The following is a 20,509-nucleotide window of genomic DNA, read 5'->3' as shown; positions in this document are numbered from 1 at the left end:
GATAATTCGAACTATCGTTATTCAAACGCAGTGATAAAATATAAGGGTTTCCTGCAAAATCACGCAAATTGCACAAAAACTCCTGTCGGGTATCGTCAACGAACCAAGGCGCAGTGAAAGAGAGAGTGTATCCCGGTTATAAAAAAAAGTGGCCAGGAAAAGTTAAATGAATGCTAACAAACATTCGGTGTTAAAAAACAAAAAAAAAAGCAGCGATAGTTAACGGGACCGTGCGTAAAGTGATCTAAGTGCAGTGACCTCGATCGGACAAGATTATCGCACGTACGAGTAAGCCACATTTCGTACCATCGGCGATAAGCATCACAGTTTGAACCGGCATGACCTTTTGCGACAAGTGACCAAGTGTCGTTTGCACGAGAGAGACATAACGTTGTTGCGAGAAGAAGGAAGAAGCGACGGCGAAGCAGTGAACTGTGAGAGAGCGAGCAGCGATTTGCAGTGGATAGGAGCGACGGTGCAGCAGTGTGCTGTGAGAGAACGAGCAGCGATTTGCAGTGGATAAAGCGAGATAACGCTATACTTATCGATCGGGCAGCGGTACACGGAGTAAGGATCAAGCGAAAAAAAAAAAGAGAGAAAGTAAGGTAGGCTACACACTCAATATAGTTGCAATTTACTCATTTAAATATTTTTTGTAATTGCTCAATTAAATTCTTTTTTATGAAACGTACAATATTACCATTTTCCATTACAATATGCACATACTATTGGGGGAGTTACCATTGGTTTAAAAAAAAATAAAAAAAAAAATAATTAAATAAAAAAAAAGTAATATTACCATTATCTGGGTATCAAAAAAAAAATTAAATTAAAAAAAAAATATATATATATATAATATATAATACACAATATATATATATATATATATATATATATATATATATATAATTACTATATATATAGCAAAACATCTCGATCACATCTCATTCAATGCTCTTAAAAATTAATCAAAATACTATAAGGCTTAAAAATATTGAAAAAAAATTATCGTGTGATAGAAAGTTTCGCAGATGTTTGCTTGATCATTACAGCGGTTCCGCTAAGTTTTGTTTTGATAAGATCAAGTATTACCTAGATTCAATTCAGGAAACTGAACCCGTTTCAGAGCTAAAACGAATTTTGAAGGAAGCGAGTGACATATACGCCAATATCCAATCGCGCATACAATTTCATCAAACAAACAAAATTCAAGTTAAGTTTAAAACTTTGGCAAAACTAGCTATCGTGTTCAACCGTTGGAATCAAAACAAAATGGAAACTTTCGATATCAAAACAGCCACCGCTTTGGTGCAAATATACGATGGCAATACAGATGGTTTGGAAAATTTTGTGGACTCTTCAAATTTATTAAAGGAATTATGTCCAAAAAATCCACAAATGTTGGTAAAATTTTTAAAAACAAGATTGATAGGAAAGGCGCGTTTAGGACTGCCGCCTAATATTGACGATTTTGACTCGTTAATAAATGATATACGGTCCAGATGTCAAGAAAAACTTAATCCAGATAAAATAATAAGTCAATTGAAATCTATTCGCCAGACGGATACTAAAGCTCTTTGTGATGAGGTTGAATTACTCAGCACAAAATTAAAAAACGTTTATTTGCAGTTGCACATTCCCGAAAAAGTTGCAAATGACATGTCATTAAAGCATGGGATTAATGCTCTGATTGAAAAAGTTCATAATCAGGAAACAAAAATTGTTTTAAAAGCAGGTCAATTCGCATCTGTTTCAGATGCTTCAGAGAAAGTATTAGAAAACGAAAGGAATAGCAACGGTTCACAAATATTAGCCTTCAACAGAAACTACTATGACAATAGAAAATTCGTTCGTAATAAATACCCGCCGAACACATACAATAGATTCCAGCCAAACACAAATAATAGATGGTTTTCCAATAGATCTCCTCTTGGTAATAATCAGGCAACTAGCAACAGATTCCAAAACCAAAGATATTCTAATAACTCTTTCAGAAAACAATTTCCAAATACAAATACTCGTAGAGTCTACAATACACAAGCTGCAGAAGAGGAACATTTTTTAGGGGTACCACAGGCGTTAGAAGAAATCATTCAACCTACAAACGATGGTCAACATTAGCGATAAACTTAAATGCTAATAACTTTATCAAAATTAAAGTAGAAATGGCAATGGGTGAAATAAGCATATTAATTATCGACACGGGAGCAGACGTGTCATTGTTCAAAGTTGATAAAATAAAACCAACACAGCAAGTCTACGCGCAAAATAGGATAAACTTAACAGGCATAACAACCGAATCGGTATCAACATTAGCAACTACTAGCACTAATATAACATTCGGAAATGCTTCTATTAACCACACTTTTCATATCATTCCTGCAGAAATAGATATCACAGCGGATGGTATTTTGGGAAGAGATTTTTTCACTAAACATAGATGTGTTATAGATTATGAGCACTGGCTTTTAAATTTCAATTGTTACGGTGTTACAATCAGCCACCCTATTGAAGATAGTATCAATGATGGTTTCATATTGCCTCTACGCAGTGAGGTTATCCGAAAGATAAATTTGCCCGACCTCGTTGAAGACTCTATTGTCCTTGCGAGCGAAATATTACCAGGAGTATTTTGTGGCAACTCTGTGGTATCAAAACAAAACCAATATGTAAAATTTGTAAACACCACTGAAAGCAATGTGTATATTGAAAAAGATTCATTTAAACCACAGATTGACCCGCTGAAAAATTATATTCAGAAAAATTTAAAATTTAAAAGCACTAAAGCAAATGAATCTAAAATAAAAACATTATTGAGCAAAATCGATAGTCAGAATGTTCCTAAATATATAATCCCTCATTTAGAAAAAATATTATCCGAGTACCACGATATTTTCTGCACCGATAATGATCAAATCCCAATTAATAATTTTTACGAGCAATCGATACAATTGAAAGATAACGTACCATGTTACATTCCGAATTATAAGCAAATATATTCTCAAAGTGACGAGATAAAAAATCAGGTTGATAAAATGCTTAAAAATAACATAATAGAGCATTCGGTTTCTCCATATAATTCACCAATTTTATTGGTACCAAAAAAATCTGGAGATAACGAAAAAAAATGGAGATTGGTAGTAGACTACAGGCAGTTGAATAAAAAAATAATGCCTGATAAGTTCTCACTACCTAGAATCGATGATATATTAGACCAATTAGGAAGAGCAAAATATTTTACTACTTTGGACCTTATGTCCGGGTTTCACCAGATACCTTTACACAAGAACTCTAGAAAATATACTGCTTTCTCAACTTCTTCAGGCCATTATCAATTTACAAGACTCCCTTTTGGGCTGAATATAAGCCCTAATAGCTTTCAACGGATGATAACGATAGCAATGGCGGGACTTACTCCGGAGAGTGCTTTTGTTTACATAGATGATATTATTATAACGGGTTGCACAATGCAACATCATCTAGAAAACTTAATGAAAGTATTTAACAGGCTAAGAAATTATAACTTGAAGCTAAATCCAGAGAAATGTAAATTTTTCCAAAACAATGTAACCTATTTAGGTCACAAAATAACAGATAAAGGCATATATCCCGATGAGTCCAAGTTCGAAACGATAAAAAAATACCCAGTACCAATAAATGTGGATGAAGTTAGAAGGTTTGTAGCGTTCTGCAATTACTATCGCAAGTTCGTTAAAAATTTTGCTGAATTGGTAAGACCGTTAAATAATTTACTAAAGAAAGGAGCTACATTCACGTGGTCTAATGAATGTCAGCATGCTTTCGACACTCTTAGAAGAAGCCTTGTATCACCTACTATATTACAGTACCCAAACTTTGAGAAAGAGTTTATCATTACTACTGATGCGTCCGATGTAGCATGTGGCGCTATCTTATCGCAGAAAACAGATGGTAATGACCTACCTATTGCATACGCGAGTAAAAGTTTTACTAAAGGAGAGAAATCTAAACCGACTATAGAAAAAGAGCTAACAGCAATACATTGGGCAGTAAATTATTTCAAACCTTATATTTTTGGAAAAAAGTTTAAAGTACGAACCGACCACAGACCATTGGTATATCTATTCAACATGAAAAATCCTACTTCAAAACTAACACGCATGAGGTTAGACCTGGAGGAATTTGATTTTGAAGTGGAATTTGTGCAAGGAAAAACGAACACAGGAGCTGACGCACTATCGAGAATTGTCATTGATTCAGACAAGTTGAAGCTTATGCAAAAGAATAATGCAAACGAAACAAATGATAAATCACTACTAGCAGTGAAAACAAGAGCAATGACAAGACTGAACAATTTCAAGCCTCCTCCAGAATTAAACGAAGATGAAAAAGATTCCATAACTAAACCTACACTTTGGCAAACAGAAAACCCAACAGAAGTAAACAAACTTTTGAAAATCCTGTCAAAAACAGAATATGGCAAAATCAAAATAACAGTTTTCAATAATAATTACAACAAGGAGTTAGGAAATACAACAATTCATTGTTATGAAGATGGAAGTCAGGCGCTAGAGTCTGCTCTTCTAAAAGTACAACAAATAGCAAAAGAATACAATCGTGACAAAATTGCAATTTCATTAGAAGATCCCCTATTCAGGCAATACTCTTTTTACACCATAAAGGAAATCGCAGATAATGCCATTTCCGGTTTAGAGATCATTGCTTTTATTCCACCAAAATGGATTTCAAAAAAGGAGGAAATAGCAAATATTTTAGAAAACTATCACATGTCACCTTCGGGAGGACATGTCGGACAGTATCGATTATACCTCAAAATTAGAGAAAAATATAAATGGAAGAATATGAAGGAAGAAATTAAAAATTACGTTAGAGGCTGCAAAGTATGCAAAGTGAACAAAATCGTAAGACATACAAAAGAAAAAAGTGCTGTTACGACTACACCTTTAAAGCCTTTCGAAGTAGTCTGTATAGACACAGTGGGTCCCTTGCCGAAAACCAATAAAAATCATAGATACATCGTTACAATGCAATGTGAACTCTCGAAATACATTGTTCTTATTCCAACAGAAAATAAAGAAGCGAACACGATAGCTAGGGCCATGGTTGAGAACAGCAATTTCCCAACCGACATTTTCAGTCGTTTTTGCAAAAACTTACAACATCTTCTTATAGGTGACTCAGCATATCCAGCAAAACCCTGGTTGGTGACACCAAAACGTAACGCTGTTCCAGATTCACCGGATGCAACGTTTAATACAAACCACGCAAACGTAACAGATTATTGAACGTACGTTTGGTGTCCTAAAGAACCGATTTCGAAGTCTATTGGGAGCTAGGCAGTTACATTATACTGCTAAGCTTTGCACAATATGTGGCAGGAGCCTATATTAACCTTCTAGAGGCTTCGGATGCACTCCCGTATCAGCAAGGTATTGCAACAACACTGCCAACAGAATGGTGTTATGAACACACTCCTATTTATTCATTTTGTAGTTTGTTTGTTTGTTTGTTTGTATATTCATTTTGTTCTATACTTACATTTTATGCGAGATTCTACTGGTGGTTGGGCCGGTCTGGTGGTACAGTCGTCAACTCGTACGACGTAAAAACATGCCCGTCATGGGTTCAAGTCCCGAATAGACCGTGCCCCCATACGTAGGACTGACTATCCTGCTATGGTAACAATAAGTCACTGAAAGCCAAGCTCACTTCACTAGTGGGCACAGGCAGGCCTTGACCGACATCGGTTGTTGTGCTATAGAAGAAGAAGAAGAAGATATAAGGTTGGAGAGCACTGGTCTAAAAGAGAAAGAAAGATTCTACTGGTGGTAGTAATTTCCGTAGAAATTAAAAGACAGAAAGTCGCTTGAGTTATTTTTGCTTCTGTTTGACTCAGGTAATGAAAATTTTGGACATTCCGTTTCACGACAAGCCTACATCGATTTTTAAACGTCTTTCTGAGCCAAGCGGAAGGACAAAAGGAATATCATAATACCAAAGGAAACTTTGTTTGACGTTTGAAAAGATGTTTGCGTTTCATAATAAGGCTTATAGGTTCCATCTCCTGAGCAACAATAGAAGGAGATAGAGAAGGAGGAAGGTACAGACTAACAATTGTGGATTTTATTAGTGAAGATATTTTAACGGCTATTGCGGGTATATTAGTAGAAATATTAACAGGGTTAAAGGGTATATGTTTTTGTATGCCTATGCCAACGGAGAGATGCATGTTGGTTGGTGTTTGGAAAAAATGCCAGGCATAGTTATTGAATGGAGAACTATTTAGGTTTGGCATGGTCATTATTTCTTGTAAAGCGACTATTGGTATTGTAGTTCATCAGAGTTACGGATCATGCTCCTGATATTCCAGGGCATAACAAACAAAGGTGTATTTGTTGCTTATCGAATTCACTCTATTGAAAAAATGTAATAATGGAAAGAATGAGAAATGTGGGAGTTCACGAGCCAACGACGCTGATTGATCTAGAGCTCTTTTAGTTGATGCCAGGTCGGGGTGCATCCGGACGGCATCCAGGTTGCGTCACGTCAAGAAGGATGACAATCATCACCGCTCATACATAGGGTGTTCCATATACAACATTTCCTCCCTCTTGTATGAAGATCCTGATTCAGTCTAGGATGGCGAGTAGCGTAGAGGAGGGCGACGTTGTCTTTGGGACCTACGGGCTACTGGTGGTGAGTCTTCGCTTGACGATGAGGTTAAATGTTGCGGGCTGTTCATAGGTGTTCCAAACACAACATCTGATGAAATGGACTCCTCTAAAGACGTTGTTGTTTCGTTTGCTCCATTATTGATTGGTGGTTGCTGCGTCTCAGTGTTCGCATAGAAGTGCAGTCAACGAGGTACGTCTTCATCGGTCTCTTCGAAGCTGACGTTGCCTTGGAAGCTTCGAATCTGGTGGACATGTCGCTTGAGAATCTTTCCGTTAGATCTGATTTGATAATGAAGATCACCCAAGCAGCCAAAAGAAATCGTGCCATGACCAATGACAATAGATCGTGCCAACCCTTTCATTTTGACGATTCCAATGTGAGCTGCATGTAAATCGTTCATTATGGGTTTGCGCAGGGAACCCGGAATTACGACGCGATGCTCGAACATCAGGCAGTTTGCTGTTAGGGTATATTTTACCTCGGGTGCTATATTATTATACATATTATTTTATTATTTGTTATACATTTATATTATACATTGTACAACTGGCATACGCGATCGGTCGTTCTGATCCATTGCTCAATCGATGTGAGAGAACAGCGCCGAGACCGGTTTTGCTAGCGTCTGTTGCGAGAATCAGTGGTAACGATGGATCGTACTGCATCAGCACTTGTGGTGAAATTAACGCAAGTTTTATGTCTTGGTAGGTCTTGGTTATCGGTAAGCAGTACATCTCGAAGAGGACGTGCCCTACAAGAGAGATTGGTTATAAATGAGGAATAGTAAGTTGCATTACCAAGAAACAATTGTAGCTCCTCTGGTGTAGTTGGTGTTGGAGCGTCGCGTATGGCTTTTATGTGTTTGTCTGATTTGTGCAGGCTGTGTCGATCGATGCGATGACCCAAGCATTCGAGGGATGATGTCGCAAAGATGCATATGGAACGATTTAGTCGAAGACCGTTTTGTCGCATTTGCTCCAATGTCTCGTTCAGCGTGGCTAGCATCTCTTCGAAGTCTTTCGCAAAGACAATGACGTCGTCAAAAAAACTGACAACCATGGTCAAGCCTTGAAGGATCGTCTCCATACGCCGCTGCCAAATAGCTGGTATGTTCGCAGCACCATACACCGCTCTCTTGGGACGAATCAGTCCATGTGTCGATGTGTTTAGCGTCAAAATATGCTGGAACTCTTCGTCGATTGGAAGGTGCGTGTAAGCATCCGTTACGTCGAGGTGGAAAAACAGGGCAGCTCCTTTTATTTTGTTGAAGATGTCTTCGATATTTGGTATTGGGTGTTCGTCGATAATCATTTTGGGATTTACAGTCAGTGTGTAGTTCCCGGTTATCGGAATACCCCCGTTCTTTTTAATGACAATATGGGTCGGTGAAGCCCATTCTGAAACTTCAACTTTTTCATCAAATCCGGAAGTAAGTTTCTTGTCGATCTCTGATGCGTAGCATTCTCGAAGAGCGAGTGGTACATCTCGTGCTCGAGCGAAAACCGGAGTGGCATCGGGTTTTAAGTGTACCTTCGCTGGTGGCCCTAAAAGCATACCTGGATCGTCGCTAAAGATATTGTTAAAGTCTTGGAGTAGTTTCAACAGATGAGCTGCTTGTTCCCGAGTTGGTTCGATGCTTGAGAGTACGTTTACTGGTACAGTTGAAGTAAACAGTTCACAAAAATGTATATCATCTGTAAACTGTGCTATCCAAACGCGTCCAAAATAGTCATGGGACAAATGATTCTTTTTCAAGATCAGGTACGGTCCAGTTCGCTCTGTGAAATGAACTGAACGCGTGCGGTGATTCTTTCGCACACCTGTAATATACGATTCGACACCCCTGATTATTCATGATAGCAATACCCTCATGAACACGTTTAGCATGAACTTAAGAGATTAAGAGATAAGAGAGAATATTGTATACAAGAAATAATTGTAGCTTAGACCGAAACCATGAACTAGAAAAGGAAAGGAATAGATGGGGGAAATTCAGAAGGAATACGAGTTCACTCATAGAATACTAAGTTGACACGAACACTATGAAAGCGTTATGATTTTATTAAAGGATTTCATAATTTAGGCTTAATTTTATAAACAAATATTATACTTCCATACCTACAATTAATGTTCACATAAATAACATAATATAGAATTAGTAGTACAACATATACTATGATAATTAAACAATGATTGATGAAATTGCGCATTAGTCCAAAGGGACGTAGGGGAAAATTATATGCAATACAACTACATATACAAAAATGATGAATAGGATAAGTCGCACGATTACATGTATAAAACATAGTTTTTATTTAATAAAAAACAGAATATCCCATAAATTTATAGCAAAATATTATAGGCAGATAAGCATAAGTCTTCTGCATATATGGTGCACAATTAAAAATAGATAGCATTAGAAGTTAGGTAAGAAATAATAAGAAATTCATGCAATTTCGCAGTAGATCACGTTAAAAAAAATAAAGTGCCAAGTGCTGCCCAAAAATAAAAGTAGTGCTGCCAGAAAATACAAGTTAAAATAAAAGTTAGTGAAAGTGTTTCTCTATAATTAATAAATAGAGAAGTCCGAAAGGTAAACCCCACACACCCGAGGTGCAGTATCTTTTTAAATATCGATTTTATGCGGCAAAAATGTACCCCTTATTTTTTTTATAAAGTTACATTTACAAGCAGAGAAAAAGGAAATCAAAGATGTTTTAATGCTCAACAAATTTTTAAATTTATCGCAAGTTGTTTAATTTTCTTATATCGTTATTTATTTTGTGTTCTACTCGTTTAAAGTATTTTTTATAAAAATGAAAATTTATCGCTGTTCAAAACAACGGATTCATAACACATTCAATTAACCGTACAGTAAAAAAAACTGTGGTTAACTATAGTCCATGAGGAGAATCTTTTTCATGTATTCAAAGCCGACACGAAGTGCTTTCTAACATATGGAAAATTACCTGCAATTTCGGTCTGGTGTGAAAAAAAAAACTACTAGAGCGAGAGTGTATCGCAATTTTGCGGAACGGGAAAGAAGACATGGATAACATAAGCTTTCTCGTTCTAGTCAACACACTATCTGATCGAAAAAGCATGCTGATTTTCTGAGTAGGAGAATGAACTCCGCACAGCGTGCGGTGGTTTGTTGCACACTTTCATGATCGATATGGAGAGTTTCCGCACGGAGAATCAATACCGCACCGTTAGCGTGCGGAGATGTATCGCACACATTCATAGTCGACAGGGAGAGCGTCCGCACAAAGAATCAATACCGCACCGCTAGCGTGCGGAGATGTATCGCACACATTCATAGTCGACAGGGAGAGCGTCCGCACGGAGAATCAATACCGCACCGCTAGCGTGCGGAAGAATCACTTCCATTTATCTGGCGGTGCGGTACTCGTTCACTCAGTGTAAAGATTGGAATGAATCATTCAGTTCTGATTCAATTTGCCCATGTCTAGTCCAAAAAGCGAGTCATACTTTCCCTCTACAACATATAAGAAAAGATTGTTAGATGTGGTTCCAAGCGAAACTTGGACGAACAGGCGGCCAATGCAGTTGATACGATGTCCTGTGTAGCTCGAAAATTGGCGGTCCGACGGTTGCAGCGAATATTTTGGCAGTATTTTACGTAATGTGGTTTCGCTGATTATGCCGCATGGTGCTCCAGTGTCCAGTTCAATCGTCAGGGGAAAACCGGATCTTCACGTTGAGCATTTTCTTGTTCACGGACGACATATTTTTGATACAATGTAACGATTGGAGTTCGGCTGCGACTGAACCTGAGCAGTTGGTAAAAGATTCCGTTCAGATCTACATACCTTTGCAATATGACCCTTACGATTGCATTTGTTGCATTTAGCGGTGCGAAAACGGCATTGGCTTCGCAAGTGTTGTCCTCCACACCCATTACAGGAATTTGTACGTTGTGTGCCGCTCCTGTAGAATGTGTTCGGTGGTCGATCGGATGATTCATTACTGGATCGCACTGGATATTCTTTTTGGATCGCACTTTTGTTAGGATCTTAGGACTTCTGACACCAAAAATGTTGCGTATTGAATTCACTTTATTTAAAAATGTAATAATGGAAAGAATAAGAAATGTGGGAGTTCACGAGCCAAAGACGCTGATTGATCTAGAGCTCTTTTAGTTGGTGCCAGGACGGGGTGCATCCGGACGGCATCCAGGGCGGCACGTCAGGAGCGATGACAATCATCACCGCTCATACATAGGGTGTTCCATATACAACAGTATTGTTATTTAACCTTCATTTCTATAACCACCTACCCGGGTATGTTTAGCTTATTCTTTTTATGATAACTTTTTATTGGATTATCGAATCGATCCAAAAAATTAGAATGCCTAGAGAAATATGTTTTAAAAAAGTGGTAAAAAATTCATAATTTTTTAATTTTTTTAAATGTGCTTTAAAAAATAAAATAAACTTTTACCCCTTACTTCTATAACCACCTACCGGGGTAGGTAATACATACAATAAAGGATTTTGGTTTCGATTAGTCGCTAATTTTGTAATGATTGGTATAGCAATGCATATTTATAAAATCCATTCCAAAAGTTTTCTAGCTCTTAATATTCTTCTAAAGCCACATAGATTGAAATGATTGCCCCGACAGTCGGGAAGACATGGCGGTGTATTAGTGTCAGTTCATCTAATTGCTATGCAATCAATTTATGTAACTAAAAGCCATACTTTATAAATTTATAACATAAAAAGAAGTATTGTTATTATAGCTGCATAGAATAAGTAAAATACGACATTTTTTTTACCAATAAAATACGAATTCCCTTCTAAAATGTATTACCTACCCGGGTAGGTGGTCATAAAGATGAGGGTGTATTTTTGGTCATATAAACGAAGGTTAACGGAGGATGAGAACTTAGAGAATAAATGTTTGAAGTTGTTAAAAAAATAGGTGTTGTGTATGTGGTAATTGTGGTTTAGAAGTTTTCTTGCTCTCTGACTTCCTCACCCCGATGAATGGGGCATTATCGGGTAAGAGAAGGGGCTCCTCTCCCTCGGAGTTGTGGGGATTGGAAGAGGAAGGGATAGGGATGGGAGAAGGAGAGAGATTTTTTGTGCAGGGGTTTTTTGGGAGGGAGGAAGGTTTCTTCCCAGAAGAAGAGGAGCCCTTTGAGAGGGCTCGTTTTTAAGCGCCTTTGAAGAGGTCGCTTTGCTTCCTTCCAGAAGGGACGAGGAGCAAGAAGAGTCAGACTCTTCAGATTGGTCCATTGGCGCCTATCGCCAACCAGTCGATAAAAATTAACCACCGGTTTGGCTATATCGACCAATAAATTTATCTACTCGAATTGGTATCGCGTACGCATTTCACTTACCGGTCGATAAAATTATATCGATCGATATAATTACAGATCGAGTAGTTTCGTCACCTGTCAAATTGGCTTGTCAGCCTAGGGTTGTTTACAAGTCACGAAGCCAGTTAGCAACCGAAAAAAGTGCTGCATAACAAAAAGTATTGGAAAATCATGCTTAATTCTTTATTTTTCACTGGTGAAAGTGATGATGCTGATAAAAATCTTGCACAACATCGTAGGGAGCTGCGGAAACAGCTAGATCCGCTTGAATTATCCGATAAAGCGTAAGTAGAACCTGGAGTTTTGTTTTCTCGTCAATCCAGTGGCGGATCTAACGGTAGGCGGACTAGGCGCTCGCCTGGGGCCTCGCCGATTTAGGGGCCCCGTAGATCAGCATTCTATAGTATGCCGTATGGACAGAGTACTAGCGACAAGGGCCCCGAGGCTGGTGAATCATTGCCCCCCCCCCCCCTGTTAAATTTTTAGGACCTGTGACTGATGATCGAAGGGGCCCCCGACGGTATTTCAAGTTTACTGTTCAATCTCACAACACCCAGTTTAGTGCCGCAACCCCCCCCCCCCCGCCTAGGGCCTCCGATACCATTAATCCGCCACTGCGTCAATCGTGTTGATGTGTGAGCTGTTTCTTTTCTGTTTGTTTATTTGTTCATAGAACTTTGATCTTAATACAGGATGAAATGTTTCTTTTCTAGATTTATGCAAAATTTTCGACTCCCCAAGAGCCTGTTCGAGGAAATTCTTGCAAAAATAGCCCCATTCATTGCTCCGAAACATAACCGTGGTTTATCTGCGGAACAAAAACTGGCTACTGTGTTAAGGTTTTTTGCACAAGGATCTTACCAACAGGGTGTTGGTAACGATTTTACCATGACAATTGGCCAATCTACTTTTTCAGAAACGTTAGATCAAACCTTAACAGTTCTGGAACGTGAACTAACATACGCAATTACCATGGATCTAACAGAAGACGAGAGAGCAGATGCCAGAAGATACTTTTACTCGAAATTACCTGTTCCTGGTGTAGTAATGTGCATCGATGGAACCCATATAAGAATCGTTGCGCCTCACGACAACTCAATCTATTATTTCAATAGAAAGGGATTTTATAGTCTTAACGCTTTGATGGTAGATATGTGATATGCAATAATTTAACAGCGATAAAATTATATGAAACTTATCTTCCAGATATGTGACCACAGGCAAATAATCCGTTTTGTAGACGCGAGGTTTGGTGGCTCAGATCACGATTCTTACATTTATAATTCCAGTCCGATTTCTTCATATTTTGAAGAAAAATGGAGAAATGGAGACCGAATGTTTAAACTCTTGGGTTGGGCTATTCACATGTTACATTTTTATGTCAAATTTTAAGTTTTTCTTTACATTTTACGCTTTCTAATATATTCTAGGAGACTCAGCTTATCCTTCGAAACCTTGGCTTATCAAGCCGCGCAGAAATGCAGAGCCAAATAGTCCAGATTCGTTGTTCAATGAACAGCATGCCAAAGCACGTTCCATCATTGAAAGAACGTTTGGTTTGCTCAAAGCACGATTTCGCTGCTTGAATGGTGAAAGGCTACTACATTATGCACCGAACAAATGTGTTCGTATCATAAACGTTTGTTGCATGTTACACAACCTTCTCATCATGCATGGTATTACCGACGAATTTAATGAATAACGTTGAACCTCAATTAAGCTACCCAGAATAAAAAGAATTCAGCGCACAATTTTTTTTGTGATTTATTATATTAGTTTTTATCTTTCATTATTTTTAGCATTTCTTCAAAAAAAGCCCAAAGTTCCCTCTGCTAATATTTTTAAGTTGGTGGAAATTTCGCCAAGATGTTTGTTCATCTCATCATTTTGCTGTAGTACCCTTTTTTGAAAATCAGCTTGTTTAGTTGTGGCAGTTTTGTGGCTTTTTTTGGTCCTATCGGATGGCTGTTGATTCATATTGTTGCTATTGTGCGATGATCCCGGCTGTTCTGTATTATGTATGAATTGTATTGGTTCCGGCAGTTCTATGATATCCATAGGTTGAGGTGGTTCTGCTTGGTTCATAGTATGGTGTAATGGTTCCGAGTGGTCTGTGGACTGTGAAGAGTGTGGTAGTCCTGGTTGATCAGTAGTATGAGTTTGGTGCGATGGTTCCGGATGTTCTGTGGTCTGTGAATAGTGTGATGGTCCCGGCCGATCGGTAGTATGGCTAAGGTGCGATGGTTCCTGCTGTTCTACAGCCTTGCAATGATGTGATGGCCCCGGTTGATTCAACTCGTAGCGTTTGTCTGCAGAGGATTGCTTGATTCCAACGCATATGCTATCGTCGAATATGGCAGATATCTCTCGCACGTTTGTGATACCTGCAATACGCTCTTCTAATTCGCTTAGTGTATTAAATGTCGGCTTTCCACCTCCGGTTTTCTGCATTTCTTTTTTATTGTAGCCGTGCTTTTTCTTCACGATCGACTTTTTTTCAATCCATGTCTGCAAAAAAACGATGAATTTTGAATAATTGAATTATCAAATTAAATTAAATTAAATGGGTTTTGTATTTTCATTAAACAGCAACATACTAGTGATGGGCGGGTCGACCCGAACCTATCGGGTCGGAGCCATCCGTAAGCGACCCGGAGTTGTTCGGGTCGACCCGAAATGTACAAGTAGGTTCAGTGGGTGCAACGACTCCGGTAGGTGCGAGAAAGCATAAGCGACTCCCACCAGTTGGTGCAGCGAGTTCGGGTCGAGTCGGGTCGGATTGAACCTATCTTGACTCGACCCGATCCGAACTGCACCAACGGGCCGGAGTCGCTTATGCTTTCTCGCACCTACTGATCTTTCGGGTCGACCCGAGCTCATTGCACCCGCGGGTCAGATTTGATTCCGACTCCGACCTAGCGCACCCGCTGCACCCGCGGGTCGGAATCGATTTCGGCTGGCTCGCACCCCACTCCGGGTCGGGTCGTGAAATGAATCGTATGACCCAACACTACAACATACCCTTTTCCAAGCTGCTCCTTCCTTAACTGCTGGGCCTAATGAATTGAGTTCCAAAGCTACCATTTTCCAAAATCCTGTAGGATTGGAACCCGCACCCTTAGCTTGCTCTGGATTTCGCTCCATTAGTTCCACTAGTTTTTCCAGCTGACATTTTGTCAAACGAGTTTTCCTGAAATGTTATAAACATTGAATTCATCGATAAAAAAGATATTTTTTCAACTTGTACTTACTCTTTTCCTTCTTTATGGTCATTCATAGTTGTGCTATCACTTCAAACATCGTTTAATTAGTGTTTAGAAGCAGATATACTTTTTGTTTTCCAAATTAATACACTACTTCTATACCGATCACGCGTTACCGACGACGTTTTTGACAGACAATCAGCACTACGAGCTAATCAGAGGATGAACGCGTAAAATTTTGATATATTTTTTTGATAAACTATTCCTTCTTCTTCTTCTTGTTTGGCACAACAACCGCTGTCGGTCAAGGCCTGCTTGAACCCACTAGTGAAGTGAGCTTGGCTTTCAGTGACTTATTGTTACCATAGAAGGATAGTCAGTCCTACGTATGGGGCACGGTCTATTCGGGGCTTGAACCCATGACGGGCGTGTTGTTAAGTCGTACGAGTTGACGACTGTACCACCAGACCGGTCCATTAATAACTATTCCAGTGTCCTAATAAAAATGAAATTGGTTTGATCTGGTAAGAGCAAAATCGAATTAAATTATTGATTGCTTTGCTGTATTAACTAGCTTAAAACCAATTTTTATTTCGAGAATTATAAACTGTAAATTTGAACATTTTGGAAAATCAAACATTTGACTCAAAATTCCTCGGTTAAGCCCACTGTGCTGAAATACCGATCGAGTAGATTTGGCACCTGTCAAATGGGCTTTGTTTATTTGGGTTTGTTTACGAATGAGCACACTAGTTGAAACGAAAAGCAACTCAAAGCTATTTTTTACGTTTAAATGTGTTTTTTTTTTATATTTTAAATGTTGTACCTTTCGTGGGCGTGCTAAATTCTACATCGCCTACGACATGCGTGCGTCCACAAGACGTGGATTATGCGATAAACTAATAGTGTGTGTGCAGGCTCTGAATGGTTTCTGACCATCGTCATTCTAGCCCCGAAATCAGCTTCCCCGAGTCGCCAGTCGAAAACCGATTCGTCGTAAGGCTCAAAGCCGTACGGAGCTGTTCTGAGCCGTGTTGAGCCGTTCGGAGCAACTAGTCTGCAGCCAAAACTGGCACCGGATGGCTCCGGTGTTTCACGGCTCCAAACGGCTTCAACGGCCCCGAAGGATACCAACTATCAACTCTAGGCTCTTTTGGATGGTTCAGGACAGCTGCGGATAGTTCCGGGCGGTTTCAACGATTCCGATGGCTCCGGTTGCCGCCTAGCGGATGCGGACGTTTCCAAGCTTGGAATGAAGTCTTTCTGACCCACCCTCTATTACAACGAAGTCATTCTCAAACGCTTGTCGGTTTTATTTCAATTTGCTAATAAACCAATAGGTAACAGTCGTGCATTAAAATGCAGTGAAAATTATAAAGTTGGGGTGCTATGATTGTCGGAAACGCTGGCTACTATTTGCATTTAAAAAGTTGCAAATATAATCTTAAAAATCGTCTGCATAATTTTAGCTGTCAATCTGTTGTTCTTCTTTTGCGTGGCGTTACGTCTTAGACTGGCATGTCGGCCAATATAGGCTTTCGAGACTTATGTCGTACCACGCAGTCGGATAGTCAGTCCTTGCTACGGAGTATCTTAGGCTCGTACCCTCGACGTGCATGTTGATAACTGTACCACTCGACCGTTCCGTCTGTATTGTTTGTTAAAGTATTGTTTTTAAGGTAGCATTGAAATGAACAAGCAAAACTCTTTCCCTTACTATTGAGTTATTTTTAAGTCATCAAGCTTAACAGGGCAGCACCGTAGTTCAGTCATCATCACGGTCGCCTTAATAACATTCCTGTCGTGGAATCAAATCTCATTTGAGGAACGTCTTGCGTAGTAAGAATAGGCCATCCAGCAGCGTGACTCTGAATAAGTCTCGAGAGTCTGTATTGGCTGGTATATCCATGAAGGACGTAACGCCAAGTAGAAGAAGTATTTACTTGTCGTCATAACGTATTTTAGTAACAAGTTATTAATTACTTAATAACGCCAATTATTTCAATTATAATATTTTACATTAAGTTTTTTGTGTACTTGAGTCAATTTCTTTTTACATACAATTTAATTTGTATTTTAATTTCTTTTTACAATTTAAAACTCTTGAGAAATATTTAATACTTTGTTTAACATACATTACATATTTCAATACAAGATTATTACTCTAAATCAGAATCTGATTCACGAGGAATGTGCGCTCTGCGCGTTTATCAACTGCTTCGAAGCAGTTGGTAATCATATCGATCGATATAGACTACTTTTCTCGTTCACGATACAAATTACCGACTTTTTTAACGACTGCTCGACTTTTTACCGACTATTGCTAAGGCAGTCATGCCAGTTGCTTCCACCGTTTTATCGGTCGACAAATTTGCCGCTTTGCGATACCAATCCGCCATGTTTGTTATTATATTGGTCGATATATTTATCGACTGGTGGTTAACGTCGTTGGCGATAGGTCCCATTGTTTCAACTTTATCAGTGGTGTTGTTTTGATTGAAAGTGTTAATAAATTTGTTTTTTTCGATTTGCATGTTTTTGATAGTTTCTGTTAGAAGATCAATTTTCTTATTTAGATTAGCTTTTTTTGTTGAAGTTGGGCAATCATTTCGTCTTTTGGGTCCGGGGTGGCAACAGGTAGAGTAAGTTTTTTCAAAAGTTCTTAATTTAGTTTTTTAGGATTGGCAATTTCTTCGTCTCTAGAAACGGATTTAGTGGAAGGGGCAGCGTTAGTTTGTGGATTGGGGGACACAATTTGAGTGAGAATGAATCTGTTGCCGTGGACTTGCCGTGGCAGTTACGTTGCCACCGGTCAACGTCCAGGGGGACGACGGTGTCCCAACCAACCGGTGTGAAAAATTTTTACTTTAAGATTTCCTTAAATTTTTACACTAGCAGCAGCTAAAGTAAAAACTTTCAGCACGGCACAAACCGACGCACACATTCAAATGCTTGGATTGCTGGTCCTGCTCACGCATACATTTGTATTTATGCCTCCCCTTATATTTTCGGATTGCTGGTTGTAGTAGTGACGCTTTTTCTTTTTGCTTTATGTACACTTTCGCATGCTATTTATTGGACTTCCTCTTTCCACATGCGTTTTGGTACACTCACACACTGTATATGGCAGGATGCTTCACCCCTTCCAAATCCAGCGGTTGCTTTCTGTTACCCTTCCTCTCGTTCTTCCTTCTATCCTTTGCGCTAGGATATCCTCGACTGGTGCTGCGCGTGTTCAGCCGGCGCCTGTCTGGAAATGACGTCACGGACTGGTGCTGCGCATGTTTAGCCGTATCCTATGCGTCCTTGAAGTGCGCTCTTCTACGAAAGAGCTGTGATGAAATCTGTTGATGAAAATTAACCAATAATTAATCCATGTGTTTTATAAATAAAAAACTAAACAATATTTTGCACATAAGATTATAGAAACGCTTACCTTGATATTTTAAAACCGGACACCGTCCTTCCGTCGGCAACCGTCGATTAACATGCGCGAGCACCTGTAACATTTTAGACGACAAGTGTTAGTTGAATGTACCCATTGAAGCACACACAAGGATAAGAAACTTACCTAAGAAATTTACAAGGATAAATCATTCCATAATTGAAGAAGAAGGAACACGGCACAAAACGCAAACGAGCAAAGAACGGGGCACAAGAAATCACACATCACTCCAACACATCCTTCCACAGTGAAAGTTCTGGACAGACTGAGGATGCCTAACACCCGGATGAGCGCGATAGCAGAAAAATCATGGGAGATCGAGAGAAATGGGTAGTCTCGGTTCAGCGGAAGCCGCATGCAGATGCATGTGTGTGTGTCACTCGAAGGATATTGGTTTCCCCTTCTCCCGTTTTTCGTTCATAATTGTTTGCCCGGCCACACGATCGGCGTTGTGCCGTCAAAAATCTAGAGAAAGAAGACATGCTCTATCGCTTTGGTACACAGGAAAGTTTTCCAATAGCTTCGGTTTTGCTAGTTGGGCTGTCGCACACACTAAGCGCGCAAGGCTTAGTGTGTTCCGAGCGTCGGGCAGAGTGTGTTTGCGAGCCGATCGAGCAGGAGCTCTCGGCTGGGGCGCTCGGTGCGGCTGGCGCGCGGCCACCGCACTTGTGTTATTGTTAAGTGTATTGTGTTCTATTATTTATTTTGTATGTAATAAAGTATTAAAAGTAGTAAAAGTTACAATCATAAAAGAACCTTTGTTGAACTGCGCTCTGTTTATGTAGTTGGGAATCTATGTATTTTCGGGCTTCAAAGAAATACACGTTTGTCGTGTCCACGCGCACTCATGGTTCCTGTTCAGCACGATCCCAAAATCGAACACGTCTGCGTCGTTTAACAATCTTCCAAAAATTTACTCTTTCGTTCGTCGATCTCATTGTTTCGTGTTTTCTTCTTATCGGTTCGCGTTCTTCCTCTCTTGTCCATTGGCTTTAACCATTCGTGCCAATGTTTTGGCTTTTCGTGCGTTGAATCGGTATGGTTGTTATTTGTCATGGATCGAATCGAGCTCGCTCTCGGCTTTTTGCGTATGCCCGATCACCGTATATACACTGTAAATTTTTACATATTGTTTTCATTGCGATTAAAAGCGAGGAAAAGAGCTGTTACATTACTTTATTATTCTTCCTATGGTGGTACAGTCAATTCAATTTTGTATTTATTCTACATTATTTTACTTTATCATTAAGTATTTTATTTAGGTATTTATTTACCAATTCAATTATCTATTTATTTATTTCCTTATTATTTTATTTATTTTCAATTCATAATTACTAGGTTATCTGCAACTTAGTGATCAATTTTATTTTTAATGACTTTGAGATAAAATGAGCAGAATTTGTCAATAGAAGTGTGGTTGCCTTTACAATTAACACATTTCAGTGGAGGAGTCGTCATGGGCAGGAATACCACAATTATGGCAAACCTATGAGGTTTTGCATCTCAGCCTGGTATGACCAAAGTGAGCACAATTAAGGCAAAGCATGGGTTTGGGATAATATCTACGGGGAATTGGTACAGTATCGGACAATAAGATAGGGCCTTTTTTTCAACGCACCATGCACCCGTTGGGACAGGTTTATGTGTGTGTAACGAACGTCAAAACACGAATGTCGTGTTAACGGTAATTTTGAAAACGATCCAACCTTGCAACGATCCAACCTTGCCGTGAATATGAACTACAGAGAATTGACAGAAGAGAGCGAGGAAGGATGAGACCGAGGAAAGACGCCAAGAAAGCAAGAACGCAAAAACGAACGAAGCGGAATTGTGAAGTTG

At 39.2% G+C, this 20,509-nt stretch overlaps 2 protein-coding genes and 1 long non-coding RNA gene across 3 annotated transcripts; 1 reads left to right on the top strand and 2 right to left on the bottom strand.

Moving 5' to 3' along the window:
- The first annotated feature begins 12,892 nt into the window (after window positions 1-12,892).
- Window positions 12,893-13,724, top strand: LOC121590593 (putative nuclease HARBI1). Its single transcript, XM_041910401.1, has 3 exons — window positions 12,893-13,168; window positions 13,229-13,373; window positions 13,453-13,724. The coding sequence occupies exons 1-3, from the start codon at window positions 13,070-13,072 to the stop codon at window positions 13,722-13,724; spliced, it is 516 nt and encodes a 171-aa protein (XP_041766335.1). The 5' UTR covers window positions 12,893-13,069.
- Window positions 13,725-13,828: 104 nt separating this feature from the next.
- Window positions 13,829-15,278, bottom strand: LOC121590585. The gene is made up of 2 exons (XM_041910389.1): window positions 15,044-15,278; window positions 13,829-14,530 (listed from the first exon to the last, which is right to left on the bottom strand). The coding sequence occupies exons 1-2, from the start codon at window positions 15,164-15,166 to the stop codon at window positions 13,829-13,831; spliced, it is 825 nt and encodes a 274-aa protein (XP_041766323.1). The 5' UTR covers window positions 15,167-15,278.
- A 2,881-nt stretch (window positions 15,279-18,159) lies between these two features.
- LOC121589023 lies at window positions 18,160-19,038 on the bottom strand. The gene is made up of 3 exons (XR_006004258.1): window positions 18,797-19,038; window positions 18,662-18,725; window positions 18,160-18,569 (listed from the first exon to the last, which is right to left on the bottom strand). It is a non-coding gene; the product is annotated as an uncharacterized LOC121589023 (long non-coding RNA).
- Between the last annotated feature and the right edge of the window lie 1,471 nt (window positions 19,039-20,509).

The sequence above is a fragment of the Anopheles merus genome, chromosome X (assembly GCF_017562075.2).
Source record: "Anopheles merus strain MAF chromosome X, AmerM5.1, whole genome shotgun sequence".
NCBI classification, from domain to species: domain Eukaryota; kingdom Metazoa; phylum Arthropoda; class Insecta; order Diptera; family Culicidae; genus Anopheles; species Anopheles merus.
The sequence above is the reverse complement of the archived record's forward strand: the minus strand, read 5'-3'. Positions and strand labels throughout refer to the sequence as shown.

Bases quoted from the DNA above. Each gene is read 5' to 3' on its own strand.
- LOC121590593 (XM_041910401.1), top strand. From the start codon at position 13,070: ATGTGCATCGATGGAACCCATATAAGAATCGTTGCGCCTCACGACAAC. The intron at 13,169-13,228 runs GTAGATATGTGA...CTTATCTTCCAG, and splicing joins ATAGTCTTAACGCTTTGATG to ATATGTGACCACAGGCAAAT. The intron at 13,374-13,452 runs GTTGGGCTATTC...AATATATTCTAG, and splicing joins CCGAATGTTTAAACTCTTGG to GAGACTCAGCTTATCCTTCG.
- LOC121590585 (XM_041910389.1), bottom strand. From the start codon at position 15,166: ATGGAGCGAAATCCAGAGCAAGCTAAGGGTGCGGGTTCCAATCCTACA. The intron at 14,531-15,043 runs GTATGTTGTAGT...GTTTTTTTGCAG, and splicing joins AAGGAGCAGCTTGGAAAAGG to ACATGGATTGAAAAAAAGTC.